The sequence below is a fragment of the Zingiber officinale genome, unplaced genomic scaffold, assembly GCF_018446385.1.
Source record: "Zingiber officinale cultivar Zhangliang unplaced genomic scaffold, Zo_v1.1 ctg136, whole genome shotgun sequence".
Taxonomy (NCBI): Eukaryota; Viridiplantae; Streptophyta; class Magnoliopsida; order Zingiberales; family Zingiberaceae; genus Zingiber; species Zingiber officinale.
Genome location: NW_024589832.1, coordinates 151409 through 176485, shown reverse-complemented (window position 1 = coordinate 176485; position 25077 = coordinate 151409). Strand labels below are relative to the sequence as shown.

The 25077-nt window shown below is 40.3% G+C and overlaps 3 protein-coding genes across 3 annotated transcripts; 2 read left to right on the top strand and 1 right to left on the bottom strand.

Annotated features, from left to right (window-relative positions):
- Positions 1–367: 367 nt before the first annotated feature.
- Positions 368–6369, top strand: LOC122036313 (ribose-phosphate pyrophosphokinase 1). The gene is made up of 10 exons (XM_042595599.1): positions 368–592; positions 891–1070; positions 2020–2268; positions 3140–3283; positions 3439–3606; positions 4371–4440; positions 5004–5085; positions 5670–5829; positions 5924–6005; positions 6134–6369. The coding sequence occupies exons 1-9, from the start codon at positions 494–496 to the stop codon at positions 5960–5962; spliced, it is 1191 nt and encodes a 396-aa protein (XP_042451533.1). The 5' UTR covers positions 368–493; the 3' UTR covers positions 5963–6005; positions 6134–6369.
- Positions 6370–8371: 2002 nt separating this feature from the next.
- LOC122036302 lies at positions 8372–9268 on the top strand. Its single transcript, XM_042595584.1, has one exon. The coding sequence runs from the start codon at positions 8372–8374 to the stop codon at positions 9266–9268; it is 897 nt and encodes a 298-aa protein (XP_042451518.1).
- Positions 9269–21138: 11870 nt separating this feature from the next.
- Positions 21139–21818, bottom strand: LOC122036301 (zinc finger protein GIS3-like). The gene has a single exon (XM_042595583.1). The coding sequence runs from the start codon at positions 21778–21780 to the stop codon at positions 21139–21141; it is 642 nt and encodes a 213-aa protein (XP_042451517.1). The 5' UTR covers positions 21781–21818.
- Between the last annotated feature and the right edge of the window lie 3259 nt (positions 21819–25077).

The window sequence follows — 25077 nt, the reverse complement described above, 5'->3', positions numbered from 1 at the left end:
AATTTATCATTAATTAATTGTTTCCGCGTGCTAAAGTCTAAATTAGAGCCAAACGTTCTTCATGAATAAAATTTAGAAATTATGAATAAATTTATTTTTAATTTTTTTTTAAATTATTCATAATATGTTAAAATAAAAAAATATAAGTTGTATGGATTGTATAACATTACATTATTAATTGAACTTATAAAAAAATGCTAAGTTCAATAGCATTTTTAATAAATAAGTTTGAATAAATTTAATAAATAATACACTTAAATTCCGATCGCAACAAGTCACTCTGGTTGACTTTCCTAAATAAATGTGCATTTAAATAGAAAAATGGGGCAAAAAAATGAAACTCCACAAATACTATTCCACGGACCCACTTTCTCCTCCGGACCGGTATACTCCGCTAACTCGCGTACTCAACTCGCTCCGAGGGCGTGCTGCTCGAGGGTTTTCGTCGGTGCGGATTCTAGAGATATCCTAATCAGTTCCCCACGAGCTCCCGATGACTTCGTCGGCGTTCCTCCATACCGCCGCCCAATTGGTTTCTCTCCGTCACAAGAGCTTCGTGATTTCCCGCGCTTCTCCCTGTCTCCCGGCTGTGGTAAGCTTTTTCAATGTTAGATTTGAAGGTTCCTTTTTATACTTGCTACGCCGCTGTAGTTCACGCTGCTATCCTCTGATTTTTGTATGGTCTTGATGTCGGGATCTGCTCTTCCTGATGTTTTTTATACCTCTTCTTCTCTGGGTGTACTTTCTTATGTGGAAGTAGAGCGTCAAATACTCAAATGGCAGAAAACAGTCAAAAATTCTTTCTATTATTGTTTTAGTTAGAGCTTTCGTGTGGATGTGTTGCTTGAGGCGTTCTGCCTGATCTAAATGCATCCATTGAACGGATGCAGAGTTGCAGACTGGTTGGACCGTTGCAATCGTCTAACAATGGCGTACTGCCGGGCATCTCACTCTTCAGTGAGAAGATATTACCTGGGCCTTTGACACTACCAGGAACGAGAGATGCTGGCCCCAAGTACGACACAAGACTGCGTATCTTCTCAGGCACTGCCAATCCGTCTCTTTCTCAGGTAAATTTCACTAGTAGTTTGGTTTTCTTTAATTGGTTTCCTTGAAATTTTTGTCATACTTGAACGTTGATTTGATAATTAGAAATCAAAAACAAGTTATTATCTTACAGCTTAAATGCTGATGTTTGATACACTAATTTGATTGGGAAATTAATTCTTTGTTTTTTCATTTCTGGTTCCCTTTTTAGTAAATTCTCGGAGATAGCGTGAGTTATTTTAGGAAACTGCTTAATTAATGAGTTTAGTTCTGTCAACATAACTTTTGCAAGATATGAAAATTTTCTCATCAGGAAAGTGGCTGACTGACTAATATTGCTAAAGCAATTCCACCAAAATTCAAAGTTAAGTTTCATTTGATGGTTTCAATGTTATAATACTCATGATTCAAAGTTTGAAACTAGTCAGTCAAATCTAGATACCATTTAATCTCTATGAACATTTGAGGAATTCAGTCCTTAACTATCGGTTGAATGTATCTGCATTTCCCATATCACTTATTTGCTTAAGGATTAATTGACTGCAATTAAAAGTGTAGAACAGAGATAAATCTTCACTATCTCTTACTCTTATATTGTTAAATGACGTTACTATCATTTTGTGTTCAACCTTTATCCTAGCAAGAGCCATTTAGTTATTTGCCTATTTATTAAATTGTGAAAGACTATTTAGTAGTTCCAGCTTTATCAGCTATGACTAACTGAACATTCTCTACAAATTGTTGCTTGCCTTATTCTTTGCTCAATAGTCAAAAAATTAATCTATCTTCTTCTTTGGTAATTAGAGGCTCTAGTATGAGATTGATCAGTTCTCCTGGAAAATCATTTTTAATGCAATTGGAATACCGTTTAATCTGATATTTTAAAGACGTGGTGCTTATTTTCTTCAATATTTTTCTATCCCTTTTTCCTAGTGTTAAGTAATGACCATATTTCCATCCTTCTCTTGGTAGGAAATTGCTAGCTATTTAGGCCTGCAACTTGGAAAGATCAACATAAAGCGTTTTGCAGATGGGGAAATTTATGTTCAACTACAAGAGAGTGTTAGAGGATGTGATGTCTTTCTTGTTCAACCAACCTGCCCACCGGCAAATGAAAATCTTATGGAGCTTTTGGTGATGATTGATGCTTGTCGTAGAGCTTCCGCAAAAAACATCACTGCAGTCATCCCTTATTTTGGCTACGCAAGAGCAGATAGAAAGGTAAAAGTAACTTTTTTTTGCACAAAATGATTCTATTACTTTAGTGATTCTTAGGTAGATACAAACTTGTGTGATATATACACACACAAGAATGTTACCCTACTTACCTTACGGTGCTTACCTTGTGAGCACCAAGTATATTTTTTTTTAGAGCTTAGTGTTTAGAATTTAGAGTTTAGTCTTTAGGGTTTGGGTTATAGTATTATAGCTAAAGAAATTAAAAAAGAGAAACCAAAATAAATAAATACACATGGTGCTTACTTTGTGAACACCATAATTTTTTTTAGAGCTTAGGGTTTAGAATTTAAGGTTTAGCCTTTAGAGTTTAGGGTTTGGATTATAGTCTTAAAGCTAAAGAAATTAAAAAAGAAAAACCAAAAAAATAAATAAATACACATGGTGCTCACAAGGGAGCACCATAAGGTAAGTAGGGTATCAAGACTCTCTCTCTCTCTCTACACACACACACACACACCTATGAAGATGTTAGCCTGCACACCCTGTTTGTGCGTGACGGTGGGCGACTAGTGGGATTCCGGGCGCCCTGATTAAATTTCGAGGATTCAGGACGTCCGGAATCCCACTCAGTCGCCAATGCGTCGCCACAAACGGGTGTGCAGGGTTTAGGGGTAACATCTCTCTCTCTCTCTCATATATATATATATATAATTCCATTTTATTAGTCTGGTGGTCCTTGCTTATGCCTTCTGCATTTCTTCTGAATTGTATAATTTCATTATGCTTCATTTGTGGTTTGCAGTATATTTATCAAGTTATCTTCATTGGTGACACTTTGAGAATGTTTACCTGAATATATTGAGTTGATTCATGCCAATAAACTTTAGTATGATTTGTTTGCTTTCTTTCTCAGACACAAGGTCGTGAATCTATTGCTGCAAAGCTTGTAGCTAACTTGATCACAGAAGCAGGTGCAAACCGCGTAATTGCATGTGATTTGCACTCGGGGCAGTCCATGGGATACTTTGATATCCCAGTTGATCAAGTGTATGGCCAGGTAACTTTTTTTTTTTCATGTCTGTTTTTACAAGAGCTTTTAGTTCAAATGTTGATTTTGGCTTCTTCTGGAGGTAAAATGTGAGACAATTTTGATTTGATGCATTGGTTTTCTTGTGTAATTTGATTGAGTGTGTTATCTCTTACTGTTTGTAGCCTGTGATACTTGACTACCTGGCTAGCAAGACAATTTGTTCAAATGATTTGGTAGTGGTATCACCCGACGTTGGAGGAGTGGCTAGAGCGCGTGCATTTGCAAAAAAGTTATCTGATGCACCTCTTGCCATTGTTGATAAACGGCGTCATGGGCATAATGTAGCTGAGGTGATTTTAGATATTTTTATGGATTGATTCTTATCTAGTTATTACATTTTTTGTTTCATATAAATTGGTTTTTCCTGTCTTTTTATGTTGACATTATAATCTATTCAATTTGAATGTGGGAGATCAGAAAGCTGATTGTTATTCTGTGACTGACAACACTTGTTTGGGGAAAAAAAATGAAACCGTAATAAGATTGTAGATGAGTTTATTTATAAATCCATAAGACTTTGCTTTAGAGTTTTGGTGTTCAATTGGAATGAAAACTGTACATTAGGATTTTGAGTTTTGTTCTCATGTGAACAACAATAGCCCATGACATAATTGAAATAACATAGATATGTGTTCAAAGAAGTCCAATGTGCATTCATTCTAGTAGCCGGCAAACTTATGCTTGTTACATCCATGGTTGGTTCTGACTGACATGGTAGAAATTTCTTGACTATCCTACATTTGTATTACATATTACACATTCTATTATTATTATTCTCAATGGTATTCATCCTGTATTTTCTTATCTGTTGCTGAAATTTTCTTATAAATATTTTTCTCTTTACCTGTAGATTTTTAAGTTGTCATATCTTCACAAACAGGCACATAAAAGTTAGTAAATTTTTAAACTGCATTACTGTTTGTGGTTTATACTTCTATAATTTAATATATCACCAAGTCTCAGAACTTTTTGTTGTATTACTTAGCTGAAGAGTTCAATTACAACTTTATATATGTATCATGAATGTGGTTGACTGACTGTTGCCGTCGTGAAGGTGATGAATCTGATCGGTGATGTTAAAGGAAAAGTTGCTGTGATGGTGGATGACATGATAGATACTGCTGGTAAGTGAGATTATGGTTCTATTAGGACTTGATCTCATGCGCATTGAAAATGAATACAATGGTTGCAACTTGAATATTGGACTGAATGTATCTGATGTTACTGATGGCACATATCTGTCTTTCAATGGTTTCAAATAACATTCCATGCTAGTTGACACTGATGAAACATCTCGTTACACTTTTTGATCATCAAGTGCATCTTGGTTCCACTTCTGTGTAGAACAGATTCAATCCGATTGCATCAATTTGTGCTTATTTTAACTTGAACTTGATAGGTATCTCTGTTTGGTTTCATCTAAATAATTGTTGGTAGTTGGCTTCAAGGTTTAAAGCCGTGCTTGGTTACTGGTCCTGTACATTATTGAATCAGTACAATTTTGAGATGTTCCTGGAACAAAATATTAAAAAGAATGGCATTGACCCATTACAGAACAGGTTTTGCTCCAGTAAAATACATGTGGTCAATGCTATCCAGAGTTTGTATTGACAATCAAGAAACCATGTGAACATTACGGATTTGATTTTGTTGGTTGGGACTTAGATTAGCATTTTACTAAGCGTAGGTACGATTGCGAAGGGTGCAGCACTATTACATCAAGAAGGGGCAAGGGAGGTTTATGCTTGCAGCACACATGCTGTCTTTAGGTATGTTTCTTTTTCTAACTGTAATATAATTATACTTAATTTACAGAACTGGTTAAATTTTAATGTTTACACTGAATTGGTAGGAGACTTCTTTTCACAATATCGACGATTGTTCTTCATTGATGTAATTGTCAAAGTCAGTGAGATACTATAGAATTTTCTCAGATTAATTCGTACATAAAATAATAATAGTTATTAAATTCCTTTTAACAAATTTGGCAGTTGCCCTACAAAACATGAAACTTTATTATTTTTGTCAGATTTGTCAGGTCTCAATATGTATCTCACACTTATGATTTGTATTATATAAGTTTGTTCAAATATATTAGAATTATTATACAACATTGTTGGATACACGTTTGAACTTTATGATGCATGTTTTTTTCTTTGGACTTCACTTGTATTTCTTAGTTTTTTTTCTTGTTTTTGTTATATATCATAAAATCCATGTAGTATATCGAATTAAAGTAGGATAAAATCTGGTCATAGTAATCAAGATAAGAAATGGTCATAGTTGTCTTTTCAGGGTGTGTTACTTTTTTACATCTGTATGGCCGTTTGGTAAGTGTTTCCATATGTTGCAGCCCTCCTGCAACTGAGAGATTGTCTAGTGGCTTGTTCCAGGAAGTTATTGTCACCAACACTATTCCTGTGTTGGAACAACAAAATTTTCCCCAGTTGACTGTTCTTTCTGTCGCAAACCTGTTAGGCGAGACCATATGGCGTGTTCATGATGATTGCTCAGTAAGTGAAATTTCCAAAGTTCCATTCTCCAAGACTAGATGAAAATTGTCAATACCTATTTTGCCTTCTCCTAACATTCACAAGCTTCTTCTAGGTTGGTTATGCACCCTATTCGAGTTTGGACATCGACTGATGGTTCTTTTCAATTCAGTGTTGCTGACTATCATGCATTACTTGTAAGTTTGGTAACTCTCTTTTCAATATCTGATGAAGATTTTAACTATCTTTGCCCAACTTAACAAATTGGTCTACTGTTAGTTCAATATTGGCTGGACTTAGCCACCTAAAATCTAGCTTTGGGCAGGTTTGGTGACTGAAGAAACGTTCAACAGAATAGCTGGAAAATCACTCAAAAAAAAAAAAAGATACAGACCAAGGAACATGCGCTTTCTATGGGTTTTGACTGGGTAAGCAGAAGTACAAACTGTATTTTTTATGATTTGATTCTCTTATCTGTACTCACCAATTTACTAGTGTAATAATGAGGGAGATATCATGAAGTTTTCTTGGAGATTAGAAATTTAATAGTATTGCTTAAAACATGAGCTTGTAAACGAAGCTGAAGCACTGGAAATTATTGCAGTGTCACATCAAAGCCAGTGGACCAGCTTTAGATGAACAGTAGACTTGGACAGTTTTTTTTTGTTCTTCTAAACGTTGCAGTTCGAAGAATGCAAGTGAACGGGATCTTCTATGAAGTGAGGTGATATGGGTAAAAGTCACCGTTGGCCATAAGGATCTTGGCTTGTAGTCACTTCTACGATCAGTACAGTTTGATCGCAAGTTGATCCACAGCAAGCAAACGAAACCGATCGAAGTCCGACTCTTGGCGTTAGTTTAGAAAGCAAGAAAGACAAAAGGTGTCTTTCAGTCTCTCCTGCTTGACAGGCTAAGCTAAGTACCTTGGCCAATTTATGCCCACCCTAATAAGCTCACGCTAAGGCATCCTTGATATGCTTTCACTCCGAAGACCCACATCCACTTCATGCCCATACTTGTATTATTGTCTGAATTCCGCAGGTTATTTTCAATCTAATCAAACAACCATATCACGATATAAATTGACTTTTTTTGTCATTAGTTTAGTTATTTTGGGGAATATGGTTTTACTTAACCACCTAATTAATATTTTAAAAAATTGGGTGTGAAATCAAGCTTTAGATGGTTGGTCTAAGCTTTAGATAGGACTGAGCATAAATTTATGGTTTGAATCAATCAAAAGGACAAGCGATAGGGATGCAAGGCGTCATTTAGTTCTTAAACAAGATTATTCCTGTCATTTTGTAAATGTTTCCAGTTTGACTTTCTTTGCTTTGGATAAATGTTGTAGAAGGGAGACTGCACCGAGCCGGTGGAATGTGCCTGAATAGTTTAGTTAAGGAGGTGTCAGAAAATTAAATTTGGTCCATTATGAGACGCTAATTAATGCTGTGACCAACTTGCAACAGCCAATTGTTTAAAGAATATCGCATTAATTTCAAAGGAAAATGATAGTTAGGACAAGCAATTAAATTTAGAAAATTAAAGCTGTTATTGTATATGAACTAATCACGATCGCGAAGTTACTACTAATCAACCACTTCACGTCTTCGTATACCATTTTATCAAATCATTTTGTAGTTCTATTTTGATTCCCAAATTATCATTAGAAAATTGCATAGAAAAAAAATTTCTGGCGGCAACACCTGAAATTTAGGTTATGGTATAAACACTATAGAGAGAAAATCCAAAGGTAAATTTGGGGGAAAAAAAATAAATACCTGTTGCAGTATGCTTCAAATCTCAATCGGCGTGGGAATGTTTTATTAATAAAGTTTGACAGAGGAGAGAGAGGAGAGGTTTAGTATAGAATTAGAAAAGTTAAAAAAATCGCTTGAACGTGATTTGCAAAATAGGTTAACTATTAGTTGAATTTTGTTTTAAAAGATATTCTACTTTTATTCAGCACCTTGCATTTTGTCCCTTATTAAAAAATTGGGGGCACTAACCCAATTAATTGAAATATGAAGGCAAATTGTTAATTACTCCAATCTTCTACCTGGCCGAGGAGGGACACGGCAACGGCAGCGACCGGCGCTCCCACCAAGAAAATTAATTGGCCCCTTTCTCTATCTGTTTGCATTGATTTATTATGGACCGTGCGATTCGTATCAGATGGTCATCGTTTAACAGTTGATGCCCGATCTGCAAATGATCCATAGAAGGTAAGAAAACTGGGTACCGAAGCAGGTAGTCCGGAAACACTTTTCGGTCTGTTAGGTAATCATGCTCCGGCGGCGTGACTCTTTCTCCTAAACTGATTTCGTGCGATCCTCGCCAAAGTGTGCACTGCTTAAGATGCATCCGGGAGCTCACCGTAACATCGTTTACAAATATAAAAACTCTCATTTATTGGCTCTTGAAAACAGGCAGGTCAGCGGGGCATGGTCTCTCTCCCTCTTTCTCTCCCAGCGCCAGCGGTGGATGGCCGTAGTGACGAGGAGTGGCGGCGGCCGAATACAGTGAAAAGCGACTTCGAGGAGGCGTCATCGAAGGCTGCGCGATGAAGTGCAGGATCCATCCCTATGAGTACGGTGACGGCGTCTGCGCCTCCTGTCTCCGGGAGCGTCTTCTCACCCTCATTTCAGCCCAAAATGAGCTCTCCGCCACCAACTCTGCCTACCGGAGGTTCGACCTTGCTGCTTCCGGATCGGATCCGCCTCCTCCTCGTCGAGCCCCTTCTCCTCACATTTTTCACCGCCGATCCGTCGGAATCGAGGCCTCCCCCGCCCACTCCCGCGACTTCCGTCGCTTCTTCAGCACCCCGCAGGCCGGCCCCGCCTTTAGGGCGGCAAACGGTGGCGGATCGTTGGGAGATCTCGATGGCGGTAACATCCGGAAGCAAAGATTCTGGACTTTGAAATCCCTCTTTAGGCGCCGCAGATCGGAGAAGGTGGAGCCCGATTTGGGGCCTTGCGAGGGACCGTCCTCGAGTTTTTGGCTCTCAACGCTGATTCGTGGCCGGCGAAACAATAACCCTAAGAAGAAGCCACAGCTCTCTGGCGAGGAGGAGTCGACGCGGCCGTCGCGGCGGCCGCGGAGGTCTGGCCGCTGTTCGGACAGGGGAATGTCGCCGGCGATGGACGACGAGGATAACTTCGATTTAGAATCCTCAACTGACTCCTCGTGGAGGAGAGCGACCCCCTCACCGATGCGAAGGTTCTCGGCGAACCCTCGTCCGCCTCGTAGCGTCAGCGCGGTCTCGGGGCTCTCCGTATGCCTCAGCCCACTTGTGAGTTTCGGGCAAGAGGCGAGACGAAGCCATCCGACGGATTTGGGGATGTCCGGTGAGCTTCGCAGCCCCGTAAGTTCCACCCACCGCCGGACTCCGGCTGCCGGGATCTCCACTCTCGCGCCCAACCGGTCGAGGAAGCTCTCTGACATTGGTAGGTTCAAATGACGGTTTCACCCCTCAACTTTCCTTTACCTCATCATTCATCGCCATCGTTATAAATTGTCTCTCTCAAAATTACGTAGCGTTGTATAAAAAAAATATGAAATTAAAAAAAAAAAAAAGAAGAAATTGCTGGGTAGAGGCATTAATTGACCTACAATAGTGAAGTCCCCTAAATTAACAGGAGATTTTTTTGCAACGCTTTCAATCAGTCAAATGCTGCAATTGTTCTAATGGATCTTTTTTTTTTGTTATTTTTTTAAAATGTAAATGATGATGCAACTCTGCCATGCCTTCTTCATTTTTCTATTAATGAGATCGTCCGGTAGTAGGAACTCTTGGTGTTGGAAGTGGGAAGTTCATATTAAATGCCATGATGGGCTTCCTACATCAGGCCCAATACGTTGGGCCCATGGAATTAAATTAGGAATATATCTAAATATAAATCATGCGAATCTAGTAAGTAGTATATTACACTGCATATTGAATTTTAAACGAGTTGATTCAGAACTTGTCATACTATTTTGTATGGTTGAAGTCAATTTGTACTTGTAAAAATTGTAAACTTATCTGGTAGATGTTGGTAGCGTGTTTTGTAAATCAATGAAAGGAGCCTTCTGGTGACATGTTTTTTATGTGATTGTGATTCAGATATGAGAGGAGTGTTGTTGTCTTTTGGGTGGGGTGGGGTGGGGTGGGGTGGGGGACAGATTATAGTGATGAGTGGTTGTTGATGATGGGGTACTCGAGCCACTTCAGTATTATTAATATGCAGGCCATTGGGTGTCACTTCACTAATGATTTTTTCCTCAGTGCAAGATATGATGATTCTTCTGGTTGGATTGAGATACACACATAAGGTCAAACATGCACAAACTTTTCTGCTTATACTCAAACAGTGGTGCCACCACTGGTCAGCTCAAAATAATTTTGTTATATTAAAAGTTTGATAGAGCATTTTTCCTAATCCTTTGTGTATTTTTTTTCTTTGGTTAAACAAGTCATGTTCTAACATTGATTTTTATTTTAACCGAATCACGACTCAATCATAGTGTTTCCTCTTAGTATTTGAGTTGGACTTTTGACCTCTTACTTTGACTCAGAAACCAACTTGCATAGTTAAAAGTATATAGAATATCCCACGAGTTAGAGTTGTAGATAAGCTTAGGATAATATTTTATAAATAGAAATTAGAGATTAAGTTAAGATGGTCAATAAGGAAGCTTTCATATTTTAAATTTGACTTTTGACTTTGCAAACTCATTTGCAAATTAATTTAGTAGTGTAAAACGAGAGAATGACTCACAAGTCATGTGAATTGGTTTACTAGATGAATCATTGACAAAGAAATGATATCTGCGTTCTTTGTAATTAAGTTGGTTTAAATATTTTTAAAAATTATGGTTATACTATATATATATGATCGCCTAACAAATGCTTCACAGAGACGCCGTTGTTTGTGAGCTACTATTTCTTTCGTCTTCTCGTTTGATTTCGATCAATCATGTTAATTTCGTCAAAATTAAAGTACGTTGTGATTTGGAGTACTGCTGAAAAATATAATCAATCAAGGGCGGCGGCCGGCTATACGAGGTTGAAACAGGGAGGAGAGATGGCACAGTGTCGCTTGCTGCCGAGGTGAATCTGCCAGGGCCGTCGATCTCTGTTTCGCAATCGATTGCAGTGTTTGGGAGCACAGGATTGGACGTGTTTGGGGTTGGATTGGCGATTTGTTTGGTTGGGACGAATGTTTGTTTGTTTGTTTGTTTGTTATGAATAATAACAATTTGTTCTTGAAGTTAATTTGTTGTTCGACTTTGATTTTCAATATTTCATTCCAGAAAATTTTGATTCCTTGCGTGCAAAGGATGCAACTTTGATTTCGGTACCAGGTTTAAATCTGCATTATTATTATTATTATTATTATTATTATTATTATTATTATTTTCATTTTAGTAAAACACCGCCTGATATGATTAGTAGAAGACAAATATTAGGTTGGATACAAATAATTTGTTGCCAGATATATACAGGATATTAATTAAATTTAAATTATTTTGAATTAAATTTAACTTACAGTAAAGATGACCTGAGCGGATAATCTCAGACTGTCAGTAGGGACTGGTTTTTATCCAAGCGTCGACCTCAGAGTGACTGAGTGAGCAGAGCGTCCGAGCTGAGATGACAGGCCGGGAAGACAGGTCTAGCGAGAGGCAGGCCTGTCGAAGCAGTCAGGCCGGGCTGCAGACCGGTCGGGAAGACATGTTTGGTAGAGCAGACAGACCGTGCGATGCAGACAGGTCTGGCGAGAGGTATGCCTGTCGAAGCAGTCAGGTCGGGCGGCAGATCGGTCGGGAAGACAGACCGGGTGAAGTAGACAGGTCTGGTGAGAGGCAGGCCTGTCGAAGCAATCAGACCGGGTGGCAAACCGGTCGGGAAGATAGACTGGGCGAAGCAGACAGGTCTGGTGAGAGGCAGGCCTGTCGAAGCAGTCAGACTGAGCGGCAAACCGGTTGGGAAGATAGACCGGGCGAAGCAGACAGGTCTGGGGAAGCAGTCAGACCGGGTGGGAAGACAGGTCTGGTCGAGCAGACAGGTCGGGAAGACGGAGAAGTCTGTCGGTCGGATGAAGAGACAGACTGGGCGAGCTAACCGAGGCCTACGAGTCACAGTTTCTTTGAAACAAATTCACCCCATCTCCGGCAGTGCTTTGAGGTTTACTCGGGTCATTTGTTTTCCAGGATACAACGGTTGACTGCGAACTCCACCAAGCACTGGTGGTCATGGCGAACTTGTAGGATCGAAAAGAATTTAGATATATCCACAATTACATGATATTGTCCACTTTGGGCCTAAGCCCTCATGGTTTTGCTATTGGGCTCTCCCCAAAAGGCCTCATACCAATGGAGATATTTTTTCTCTTATAAACCCATGATCTTTCCCATGTGTTTCCAATATGGGACTATGTTTGCAACCTTGTAACCCCAACAATCCCCCCTCAAACAAAGGACCATAGGCTTCCCACGTCCGATCCTTGACCCACCAGGTCTTCCTATCCCTCGGTCCACCCGACCTACTAGGACTTCCTGCCTGGTGTTTGGTCCTCTTGATCTGAACATAGGAGCCCCCACTTTCTTTGTTCGAGGTCAATATTGTACCCACATGGCTCAATCAGACCATAGCTCTTGTGCACAGTCAGCGGTTAAATCTTCTGGCAGTCCGGGCTCTGATACCAATTGTAGGATCGAAAAGAATTTAGATATCTTCACAATTGTATGATATTGTCCACTTTGGGCCTAAACCCTCATGGTTTTGCTCTTGGGCTCTCCCCAAAAGGCCTCATGTCAATGGAGATATCTTTTCTCTTATAAACTCATGATCTTTCCCATGTGTTTCCAATATGGGACTATGTTTGTAACCTTGCAACCCCAACAGAACTGAGTGACACCCGATTGCTATCACAGGCACTCCTCCGAGCAGGAGTTGCACGACAGAGAAGGAGGAGGAAAATGGAGAGCCTATTCCTTTGAGCCTATTCCTTTGCTTGCTGTGCGTCTTCTCTGTTTCAACCTCGTATAACAGGAAATAGGCTCTGCATGACAGAGGAGGAGGAGGAAAATGGAGAGCCTATACATGTTTTCTATTTTTAGGAGTCGAATTTGGAGAAGAATTGATGTTCGTGGCTGATTCTATAACTAGACGAAGGAAAGAAGGCACTAGGTGTGACTGCCACACAACCATACCAAGGGGAGTGACCTTGGCCGTGTGAGGGTGAGAGGGTCGTGTAGCTTTAGCAGCAAAGGAGAAGGACATGGCCGTGTGAGAGCCACACGACCGTGTCACTTTTGAAGCCAGTAAGAACACGACCGTGTATAGTTACAGGGCCATGTAGCCTTTCCAGAGATAGAGATTGCCCTGGCCATGTATTCTTACTGTTGGAACCCCAAGGTTGGTTTGGTGTGATCAACAAGTTAAGTTAGGTTCTGTTGTTTTCTTACCTTGTGTCTAAGTGTGCAGGAGCTTAGGAGCACAGGTACTCGAGCGGAAGACGCAGCTAGCGAGAAGGACGGCACGCGGTGCGTCCGAGGGACGAGGCGCTGCGGAAGATTACACCGGCGGACGAGAAGGAAGCACGCGGTGGTTCCGAGGGACGAAAGCCGGAGCGGAAGATTGCTCGGGGAGCAAGAGACGCAGCTAGCGAGAAGGTCGACGACCGAGGGACGAAGACTGCGGATGAGTACGCTGGCGGACGAGAAGGAAACACGCGGCAATTCCGAGGGACGAGAAGCCGGAGGGAAGCACGCTCGAGAAGACCGGAAGTTGGGTTCGGGTGAGCCCTTTTCCGGAAGGCAGAGATCACCCAAACGAGCGGATCCGGAGCGGAAGAACCGGACCGAAGCGGGACTGAACCAGAGAAGCGGTCCCGGATAAAAAAGTCAACTATGTTGACTTTCGGGGTCCGCGGCGCCCGGAACTGACCGGGGCGCCCGGACCCCTCCGGGGCGCCCGGAACCCTTCCGGGCGCCCGGAACAGTAATTTTGACCAGATCGAGAATTATCTCGATCTGAACGTTGGGGGATAAATTTTATCCCCCCCAGGGCGCCCGGAACCTTTCCAGGCGCCCCGACCAAGGCTATAAATATAGCCTTGGTCCAGAAGCTCTTCATCAGTTCAGAAATTGTAAACAACACTTGTGTGCTTCCACTGTTTAGATTAGCTTCTGTCTTTTTGTGCTTACACTGCTATAAACGAGGCTTCTCCGCCTGAAGGAGCTCTTAGTGCGATCTTCATCCTTGGATTAACAACCTCCCCGGTTGTAACCAAGTCAAATTCGGTGCCTCGTTTTTATGCTTTATTTTCTGTTTAATCTATTTTTTACGTGTTAGCTTAATCGTATGGGAAAGGGTTGTGTTTGATTTTTCAGGGCTATTCAACCCCCCCTTCTACCCGGCCGCATCGGTCCAACACTTACACCGCCGTGCAGCCTTACCAGAGCCAAAGAATGACATGGCCGTGTGTGCCACACGGCCGTGTGACACTTCCAGAGACAAAGGCTGGGCAGGCTGTGTGGATCTGCACGGCCGTGCATGCCAGCCAGGGATGAAGCTTAGCATGGCCGTGTGAGGATCACACGGCTGTGTGACCTTAGCCGAGAAGGGGACTGGTAGGGTCGTGTGGTACCCAAATGCCCAGGGCTTCTTCCTCTTTGAAAGGGGGAGGCTCTCCCTTTGGGGAGATCAGTTCTTGGGCATGTTTCTAGCATTCGAAAGGCGATTTCCGTCCAAGATTCGACTCCAAGAGCGGAGGATTAGTTCCGAAGATCACTCGTCATATTGAGATAAGCATTCCTTTATATTTTATTGATTTGGATCAGAATGTCTATAATCTTCTTGTCTTCGACTCTTTCCTCATTTTCTATAGAGTAGATCCCTTGTTCTATGAAGGAGGGAGTATTTGTGATGTAAATTGATGTAAGATTCATGGATTTGCCATCTTCTTGATTTAAGGATATTGTTATATTTTGTATCAATCAATCTTGTATGGATTATTGTGTTTTGTGCCTAATTACCATTCTTGATTGGTTGTTTGTATTTCTTGTGGAATCTTGTAGAGGAATTCACTAAATTGTATGACCGAGGGGCGTCGTGACAGGACTGCCCCGCTAACGAACATTTAGGGAATCACCTTGAGGGGTGAATCAAGAACCTACAAAGAAGTAGGACGGATTGATATGCTGAATTCTATATCTTAATGTAAATTAATTAGTGATGTGTTTCTATGTCGTATAACCGAGGGGCATCGTGACAAGGTTGCCCCGCTAACGGACTTCGTAGGGATCATAACTCTTTGATTGCTTAAGATTTAGATGTGAGCCCTTGACCGATGTTTTCTGCAGGAGATAACTGGTGACTTCTTACGAATACATTACAATTGAGGACAAGGATTGGTAGATTGTATTACATTAATGAATATCATAAAGAAAAACTAACTAGTATGATGCGGAAAATAATTACTAGATACACCTTCCTCTGTATGCAACAACCTCTTGATCTTCTACCGTGTTTCTCTTCTTATCCCGGACGTTGTGTGGGCAATGATCTACTGAGATGAGAACTACCCAAAGTCTTCTTCTCCTTGCAAGGTTCGGCCACCACAAGTACTCCAAGAATAGATGAGGTTCGACCACCACCACCAAGCTCCAAGGGATGCTTCCTTTCTCTCCTTCTTCTCCAAGCTAGAATCCAGCCACCTTCAAGCTCCATGAGATGATGAGGTTTGGCCAATGAAGAAGAAAGAAAAGTAAGAGGGAAAAGCTATAGGGCCGACCATCACCAAGAAGGAGAAAAGAGGAAGAAATAGAATAGAGGTATCGCCCATGAAGGCACCTCTACCTCCTCTGTTATAATCCTTGGTCTTGGCAAATAAAGAAATTTAAATAAAAACTTCCTTAATTCCCTTGCCATGAAAAAGAAAATTTATTTAATTAAAAATCAATTTCCTTTTCATTATTAACATGGTCGGCCACCTATTAGCTCCAATCAGGGAAAGTTTAATTCACACAAGAATTAAAACTTCCTAATTTGTTTCCGAAAATTTATAAAAAAAAAATTCTCTAATAATTTTTTCTTTTATGGTGGGTTATAAAAGGAAATTTTATAAATTAAAATCTTTCTTTTTAACATGTGGATTATTTCAAAAAAGGAAAGTTTTCTCTAAAATTAAAATCTCCTTTCAATCTACAAATAAGGAAAGATATCAAATCTTTTCTTAATCTTTTGTAGAAACTTATAAAAGGAAATATGTAATTTTAAAACTCTCTTTTAAAATCATGAACATGGTTAAAAAAAGAAAGTTTTATCAAAATTAAAATCTTCCTATCAATCAACAAATAAGGAAATATATCAAATTTTTTCTTAATCATTTGTAGAAAGCTATAAAAGGAAAGATTTAAATTTTAAAACTCTCTTTTAAAACCATGAACATGGTTACAAAAAAGGAAAGTTTTATCAAAATTAAAATCTTCCTACCAATCTATAAATAAGGAAAGATATCAAATCTTTTCTTAATCCTTGGTAGAAAACTATAAAAGGAAAGATTTAAATTTTAAACTCTCTTTTAAAACCATGAAATCCACATAAGAAAAAAAATTTAAAAAATAAAATCCTTTTAATTAATTATAGCCGACCACACCAAGCTTGGACTCAAGCTAGGGCCGACCACCTCACACCTTGGTTTGGCCGGCCCTAACTTGGGCTCCAAGCTAGGCTTGGCCGGCCACCTTAAGGTGGGTAAGAAGCTGGGTATGATTGGGTATAAATCTCTATATACAAGCGGCTACGATAGGGACCGAGAGGAGAAATTAGTTTTGGTCTCCCAATGAAATTAAGCTTCCCGTGTTCGCCCCGAACACACAACTTAATTTCATCAATAATAATTCATTCCACTAAAAAAATATTATTGAACTACCGCACCAATCCCAAATTACTTTTTGGGCTCCTTCTTATTATGAGTGTGTTAGTCTCCCTGTGTTTAAGATGTCGAACGTCCACTAATTAAATGAGTTACTGACAACTCACTTAATTAATATCTTAGTCCAAGAGTAGTACCACTCAACCTCATCGTCATGTTGGACTAAGTCCTCCTGCAGGGTTTAACATAACAATTCTTATGAGCTCCTCTTGGGGACATTCTCAACCTAGATTACTAGGACACAGTTTCCTTCTATAGTCAACAATACACACTATAAGTAATATCATTTCCCAACTTATCGGGCCTATTGATTTATCGAGCTAAATCTCACCCATTGATAAGTCAAAGAAATAAATACTAAATATATGTGCTTGTTATTATATTAGGATTAAGAGCACACACTTCCATAATAACAGAGGTTTTATTCTTTTATTTAGTTAGTATAAAAAGAAACTACCTCAAATGGTCATACTCAATACACTTAGAGTGTACTTGCTGATGGTAAATAACAAAAATTTGGGAACTAAATTTTTATTAATAGGGGAGAATGTAAAATATGACACCTAAATAAAAATAAAATAATAAGGTTATTTGAGGAATAACCTTAATAGAATTTTTAGAAATTTTTAGAGATTTTTTGGAAAATTTTCGAAGCTCGTATGACGAGGTTAAGGGGATGAATTAATAGGCTTGGGGAAAGCATGTTTGGAATACCACTCAAGTGGGAGTTGATTGAGGAACTAACTTAGGTTTTAATTAAATAAACCTAAGTTATATATTTATAAAACCTAATTATTTACTCTCTGTAACGACCCGGCCCCTTCGGCCCATTTGTCGGCCTATTTGGTGACCTCTTATGTCGTCGACCGACGACCCTCGGTCATGCCGTTACTCACTAGGACTTTCCACCCCTGGCCAGTGGATTTTTGCCTTCCCCGGGATTCGAACTCTAGACCTCCAGGCTTAAGTACTAGAGTTTATGAATTCAGGTAGCCAAGTGAGTGGCACGACACGGCCCCTTCGCCCCATTTGGCGACCTCTTATGTCGTCGACCGACGAGGACTTTCCACCCCTGGCCAGTGGATTTTTGTCTTCCCCAGGATTCGAACTCTAGACCTCCAGGCTTAAGTACTAGAGTTTATGAATCCTGGTAGCCAAATGAGTGGTCGCTCACTTGGCTACCAGGATTCATAAACTCTAGTACTTAAGCCTGGAGGTCTAGAGTTTGAATCTTGGGGAAGGCAAAAATCCACTGGCCAGGGGTGGAAAGTCCTAGTGAGTAACGGCACGACCGAGGGTCGTCGGTCGACGACATAAGAGGTCGCCAAATGGGCCAACAAATGGGCCGAAGGGGTCGGGTCGTTACACTCTCCTCTCACCGTCGCACACCCTTCCTCCTGATGCCGCTTCTCTCTTCCTCTTCCCCTCTTCCTCTTCGTCAACCTCGCACCGCCACCGCCCATTCTCGATTCCTTCATCTCCCTCCCCTCTCGCCCGACGCTGCCTCTCCCTCACACGGCGTGGAGCGCCGACCGCCTCCTCCTCTTCCTCGAACCCGATCGTTTTTCCCTTCACCCAACCCAAGTTGCGACGATCCCCTTTCCCTCTACCACCTCTGCCCGATGTCGCTGCCGCTCGATGCCGCACCACTCATCATCCGATTGCCGATGCTGTCGACGCTCTCCCTCTTGTGAGTTTTCTTCCTCTTTGAGTCGTGCCCTAGCGGTGTTGTCTCGTCACGCCACCCGTTGTCGTCGATGGAGTAGCCCTAGTGTGCAGCTGTGCGATGGTCGACCAACCATCATCTCCCTCTTTCGATTTGGGTCGAGCCCTAGAGTCAATCTTTCCTCATCGCCATGCGCATAGATCGCCCTCCTCTGTTGCGATTTGGTAGCACAACAACCACACCCGAGCTCTAGCTTCGATTCATTGCCACCGACTATTCAAGGGAAGAAATGGTCACTGCGACCCTCTACCCTATACTCGATCTTCCATTTCCATTTGTTGCCGGGAGTACTACATTTCCCTACTGTGAATATTGAAGGTATGGTGTTGGATTTGGGTTTTCTATCTTTATATGACGCTGATCTAGGTGATTATCTTGGAAGGTAGTGGCATAGCTTTGCTCCGGCCGTTGCAGCCACCAGATCTTCTGCTCCGGTCATTCCCTTATCTATGGAGTTATGCTAAACTTCTTTCTTGGATCCAACAGGAAGCATCACCAGTGGGTTCCAGCAGTGGCAGGCAATGGAATTGGGTAAGTTTTAGTGTTGATTTTTTATGATTATTTCATAGTTGATTAAAGGATAGTTGGGTTTAATCCGAATGATGGAATGATTAGGGTTAATGGAGCTAACCCTAGTTGATCAATGGATTAGATTTAGTTGGGGATTTGATTTAGCTAATAAATTTATGTAATTAGCTAAATCTGTATATCATGTATTGTAGGACTCTGATTCGAGACGAATGTCTCGATGAGGGATTGGTTAGCACAACCTTCTTTTTGAGGCGGGTACCTCTAACTTATCTCCTTGATATGGTCATTTTTAATATGCAGAGTAGTTTATAGCTAGTAGTAATGATTGTGTTTACTTCTACTTTGGTATGTCACTTCTTGGTTATTGTAGTATGTCTATATTTCTATCTGTTATGCATTCATACTTATATTCTCTTGTTTGTTGGCATGTTTACTCATGTTCATAAAAATAGTGACATACATTGCCCTACTCTGTAGTAGTCTAGTTATTTGACATGTCTGACTTGTGTACCTAGTTTATTGTTACCTAGATCATTGTATGGATTTATTTCCTTTTTGGTACATTTTATATGGAGGTGTATACTATCAGTATCTACATATTTAGTGTTATGCACCATCTTGCATGATAGCATGCTGAGCGATTGTCGACTCTATTATTGTTGAGCACATCGCCAGTTACATGATCTGTACACATAATCACTCATGGGTTAGTGGTACATCAGGCAGGGTGTGTGCAGTTTGCTCTATCATGACTCTGCTGATTCGTTCATGGGTAGCGATGATTGCAGCGTGTAGCAAGTAGAGATTCCTCCCCTGGACCATGATCTTTACGATAATTTATCTTGGCCCTGATCTAAAACTATCCTTAACGATTTGTGTAATTATGAATCTTATTTATTTAATCATTAATTGAGATCGGTTGATTTTATACATTATTTCGTTATATATATATATATATATATATATATATATATATATATATATATATATATAATTTGAATTACGGTTTATGATGACAGAACTGAAATTTGATTTGCAGTTTTAGTCATGGGATCAATAGAAAATGATAAGTATAAATTTTTCTGCTGTTTATATATATATATATATATATATATATATATATAAAATAGCGAGAAACTAGAACAAGAACCACTAGAAAAGCATAGACAGCGCTTTTCTTTGAGGTTAAGGTTATTCTTAATAATAATTTCTACTTATGTAATTTCACTAATAATATATCCAAATGAGGAGAATTTTCTATCGAAAGTAGAAAATTATAAATTTTTAAAATAATAGATAGAAATATCATTAAAAGGTCATAACTGTGTAAGCCCGGAGTTACTTTACCATATTTGAATTCAGTTATTTTTATAAATTCTCTACGGCAGTTTATCTTACCCTGATTAAAATTATCCTGAATCTTATTTATTTAATCATTAATTGAGATCTCTTGATTTTATACATTATTTCGTTATAATTGTAAATAAACGGTATGATATGCGTCGCGCACAATATCAGCGTTTTTTGTTTTTTGTTTTTATTTTTTTTAAATTTTTTGAATTTAAAAAATTCAACATTTCCTTATTTAAAATTTAATATATAAATATATCCCCTAAATACATTATAATACTCAATAAATACTTAAATTAATTTTATTTTAAATTTTTTTTTAAATCAAACACTATAACCTAATTGGAAAGCCTAAACTCTATAGGTAAAATCTAAAAAAAAAATTAACTTTAACACTATACCCAAAGCCTGAACCCTATAAATAAAATCGTAAAAAAATTTTTTAATTATTTTTTAATTTACAAATTAAAAAAAAATTAAAAAAAACAAAAAAAACGTTGATATTGTGCGCGACGCAAACTGTGCACGTCGCGCATAATATCAAACCTGTATATATATATATATATATATAAATTTGATTTGCAGTTTTAGTCATGGGATCAATAGAAAATGATAAGTATAAATTTTTCTGCCGTTCTTAAATCATATATAAATCAGATTTATTTCATTAAAATAGTGAGAAATTGAAACAAGAACCAATAGAAAAGCATACGAATCTAAAATCCAAGAAGCATTAGAAAAGCAGACATGCATAATTGTGGAGCCAACCAACGTAACGACGAGTCTAAAGTCTAAGTGTCAAGTCAATAAAGTTGGACGAGTCTCCTGCTTCGCGTTCGAATATGATCCTCCGCCTTCCCCTCCTATCCATTGCCTCCCGATCGACTCCACTTCGAGCTTAACAGCCGGCGCCGGAAGTGTCGGCACTTCTCTCCACGCTGCAGCGTCGAACTGCAAATATCCGTTGTGGCGCCTGTACAACAGCCCACCTGCAGCGGCGGACGCGGCCGGAGCACTGAGGTACGACATGTGGGTCACGGAGCGCACTGGTACGTCGAGCCTCCGGCCATCGTATTGCAGAAATTCCGTGGCGACACCTCGCATGGCCAGATTTCGCTCGCGCCTGTGAGCATTCTGATGCCCACCGAGAGCCTGAGGGCTGGAGAACGTCCTAGAGCAGTAGTTGCACGAGAACACTCTCGGCTCGCGCCTGTGAGCATTCTGATGGCCAAGGAGAGCCGGAGGGCTGGAGAACGTCCTAGAGCAGTAGTTGCACGAGAACACTCTCGGCGCGGGTTCTGGCGAAGCGGGCTCGGCCTTGATCGCTCCGAGCTTGCCTAAAAGGTCAAGCTCGAGGACTGACGACTTCGGGTACACCCCATCGCCAGCGTCCTTGGCCACGGTCATGCTCAAACCTAGGATGAATCTGTTGGCGTTCATCTTCTCCTCCTGAACCTTGGCGTTCGGTGGAGATACAGATTTGGGACGACGATTTATATAAAGAGGGAGGGACAAGGCAATAGACGAGGATGAAGGTATGAAATCATGATTGATTTCTTAGCTTAAATGGAGGATACTTCCATAAAAGGGATTGGAAAAACGATAAGAGCAACTTAGCTATTAATATAAGCATATTGATTTCTTTGTCTCTTTCCTTTTCATTAATTTTTTAATTATGGCAATTTTGATTACTCCCGTTCTTGTAAAATTCTTGTACGTGTATAAATGTTAAATGAATCAATTATCTGTATTTATTAAGGGAAATACATCTGAATAATTAGAGAAGATTACATCCCGTACTATGTGTGTCCATTTATTTATTACCGTAATTGAGGAGTTTAATGTGGCAATATATAATTTTTCCATTAGAATATTAAATGCTTTTCGTTAAGAATATTTTTAATAATAATTTAACTTATAATTTCACTAATAATATATTCGAAGGTGGGGAATTATATTTGTTATAAGAAAAAAAAAATGATAATTCAGTTAATTCAGTGATAATATAGATGTCTTGTCGTGGAACAGAAGATGATTATATTTATTATAAGGAATATATTTCGTTTGGATCGACCTTGACAAATTTTATTATGTTAGATTTATAAGACAAGCTTTCAATGATTACCCGTTATAAACTTTACTAGATCGACCTCTTCGACACACTAACCAACATGCATGCATAATTTTCACTTTCATATATCGATTAATTTCAACATGTTTTGGTGGATTTTAAGGATTTTTTTTAAAGTTAGATTTCAACATGTTTTTCACTTTCACTTTCACTTTCACTTTCGACACAATGTTTTTTCGTCAGCCCATTCTCGAGCGTCAAAGAACTGTGGGAGAAACTGATCGAGCTTCATGAAGGAACATCCGACACCAAGGTAAGTAAGAGGGATTTAATACTGTTGGAACCCCAAGGTTGGTTTTGGTGTGATCAACAAGTTAAGTTAGGTTCTGTTGTTTTCTAACCTTGTGTCTAAGTGTGCAGGAGCTTAGGAGCACAGGTACTCGAGCGGAAGACGCAGCTAGCGAGAAGGACGGCACGCGGTGCGTCCGAGGGACGAGGCGCTGCGGAAGAGTACACCGGCGGACGAGAAGGAAGTGCGCGCGATGGTTCCGAGGTACGAAAGCCGAAGCGGAAGATTGCTCGGGGAGCAAGAGACGCAGCTAGCGCGAAGGTCGGCACGGGGTGCGATCAAGGGACGAAGTCTGCGGATGAGTACGCTGGTGGACGAGAAGGGACACGCGGCAATTCCGAGGGACGAGAAGCCGGAGGGAAGCACGCTTGAGAAGACCGGAAGATGGGTTCGGGTGAGCCATATTCCGGATGTCAGAGATCACCCAATCTAGCGGATCCGGAGCAGAAGACCCGGACCGAAACGGGGACTTAACGGAGAAGTGGTCCCCGACAAAAAGTCAACCGTAGTTGACTTTTTGCTCCGGGGCGCCCGGAGCTGTCCGGGGCGCCCGGAGCTGTCCGGGGCGCCCGGAATGCTTCCGGGCGCCCGGACCCTGATTTTGACCAAGATCGCGATTTACGCGATCTGAACGTTGGGGGATAAAACTTTATCCCCTGTGCCGCCAATTCCAGCGCCCACCAAGGCTATAAATATAACCTTGGTCCGAAGCTCTTCATCGTTCATAAATTGTAAACAACACTTGTGTGCTTCCTTATTAGATTAGCTTCTGTCTTTTTATGTTATACGAGGCTTCTCCACTCAAGGAGCTCTTAGTGCTATCTTCATCCTTGGATTAACAACCTCCCGGTTGTAACCAAGTCAAATTCGGTGCCTCGCTTTTATGCTTTATTTTCGCTTAATCTATTTTTATGTGTTAGCTTAATCGCGAGAAAGGGTTGTGTTTGATTTTTCAGGGCTATTCAACCCCCTTCTAGCCGCATCGGTCCAACATGTGGTATCAGAGCCGAGGCGCTCAGGAGGACTAACCGACGAACAACAAGATGGCGGATCCAACATCCACGCACCAAAATTCAAGGGGACTTCGCTAGCTGGAAAAAGCGAATGGAGGTATTTCTTGAAACAGATTATGATTTATTACTAACAATGGAATTTGGCTATGAAGCACCAGAGGGCAAAGCAAGAAATCAATGGTCAAAGAAGGAGCAGGCTGACCACGTGGCAAACAAGAAAGCAGAATTTCATCTGCTAAGTGTACTTCCAACACAAGAAGTCAATCGAGTCGGTACCTACAACTCGGCAAAGGAGCTTTGGGAGAAATTCCTTGAGTTACACGAAGGAACATCCGAAGCCAAACTTGGATTACTTCGTAACCAGTTTACAAACCTCCGATTTGAAGAAGGTGAAACAATTGCACATCTACACTCGAGGATTTAGGAACTCATCACCAGACTTACGAATCTCGGAGAAGAGGTAAGTAACCGAGATTCGCTAAGGTATGCCCTAAATTCCTTTCCTAGAAACTCAAAATGGGCATCACTAGTAGATGCCTTTTACATTTCAAAAGATCTAGAAAAAATTTCATTAGACGAATTCTTTTCAACTTTTGAAGTGCATGAGTCAAGATGTGCAGGTCCGAAGGAGCCCAAGAATAATGTCGCCCTTAAAGCTTCGAGAGACGAACCTGAGTCAGAATCTTCTCTCGACGACGAGGAAATGGTAATGATGGTGAGACGATTTAAAAATATTTGTAAATCTAGGAAATCTAACCATCCGCAGGGAAGAAAGAAAAGAACCATCCGCTGCTACCATTGCGATGAAGAAGGGCACGTCAAGGACAATTGCCCTAAACTGAAGAACAACGGGAAGGACAAGGGTAAGAAGCCTATCCAAAAGCGCAAGGCCCTAAAAGCGACGTGGGACGATACGCCGTCGAAATTAGAAGTCGAGGAGTTCTCCGGGCTCGCGTTAATAGCGAGTCATCAAGACAACGACTGCGAATCAAGCTCTTCCGAAATGAGCATCGAAAGCATCAATGAAGGGGGAGCCACGTCCGAAGAGAGTAGCAGTTCAGGGGGAGAAACCGACAACGAGATCGACAAGGTAAGTGAGGTACGATCTCTTCCTCCTAATAAAATGTTTAAATTCATTAAAATTTTAACAAAAGATTGCTGCAAATTAGAAAATGAAAATAAAGATTTAAAAGCAATATTAGCTACATCTTGTCCGTTAGAAATGCTAGATAAATCAAATTTAGAAAATGAAAAATTAAAATTAAAAATTCAAAATTTAAAAATTCAAGTAGAAAACTTGAAAA

Coding starts and splice junctions, on each gene's coding strand:
- LOC122036301 (XM_042595583.1), bottom strand. CDS start 21,780: ATGAACGCCAACAGATTCATCCTAGGTTTGAGCATGACCGTGGCCAAG.
- LOC122036302 (XM_042595584.1), top strand. CDS start 8,372: ATGAAGTGCAGGATCCATCCCTATGAGTACGGTGACGGCGTCTGCGCC.
- LOC122036313 (XM_042595599.1), top strand. CDS start 494: ATGACTTCGTCGGCGTTCCTCCATACCGCCGCCCAATTGGTTTCTCTC. Junction 2,269..3,139: donor ACGCAAGAGCAGATAGAAAG/GTAAAAGTAACT, acceptor TTTCTTTCTCAG/ACACAAGGTCGTGAATCTAT. Junction 5,086..5,669: donor AGCACACATGCTGTCTTTAG/GTATGTTTCTTT, acceptor CATATGTTGCAG/CCCTCCTGCAACTGAGAGAT.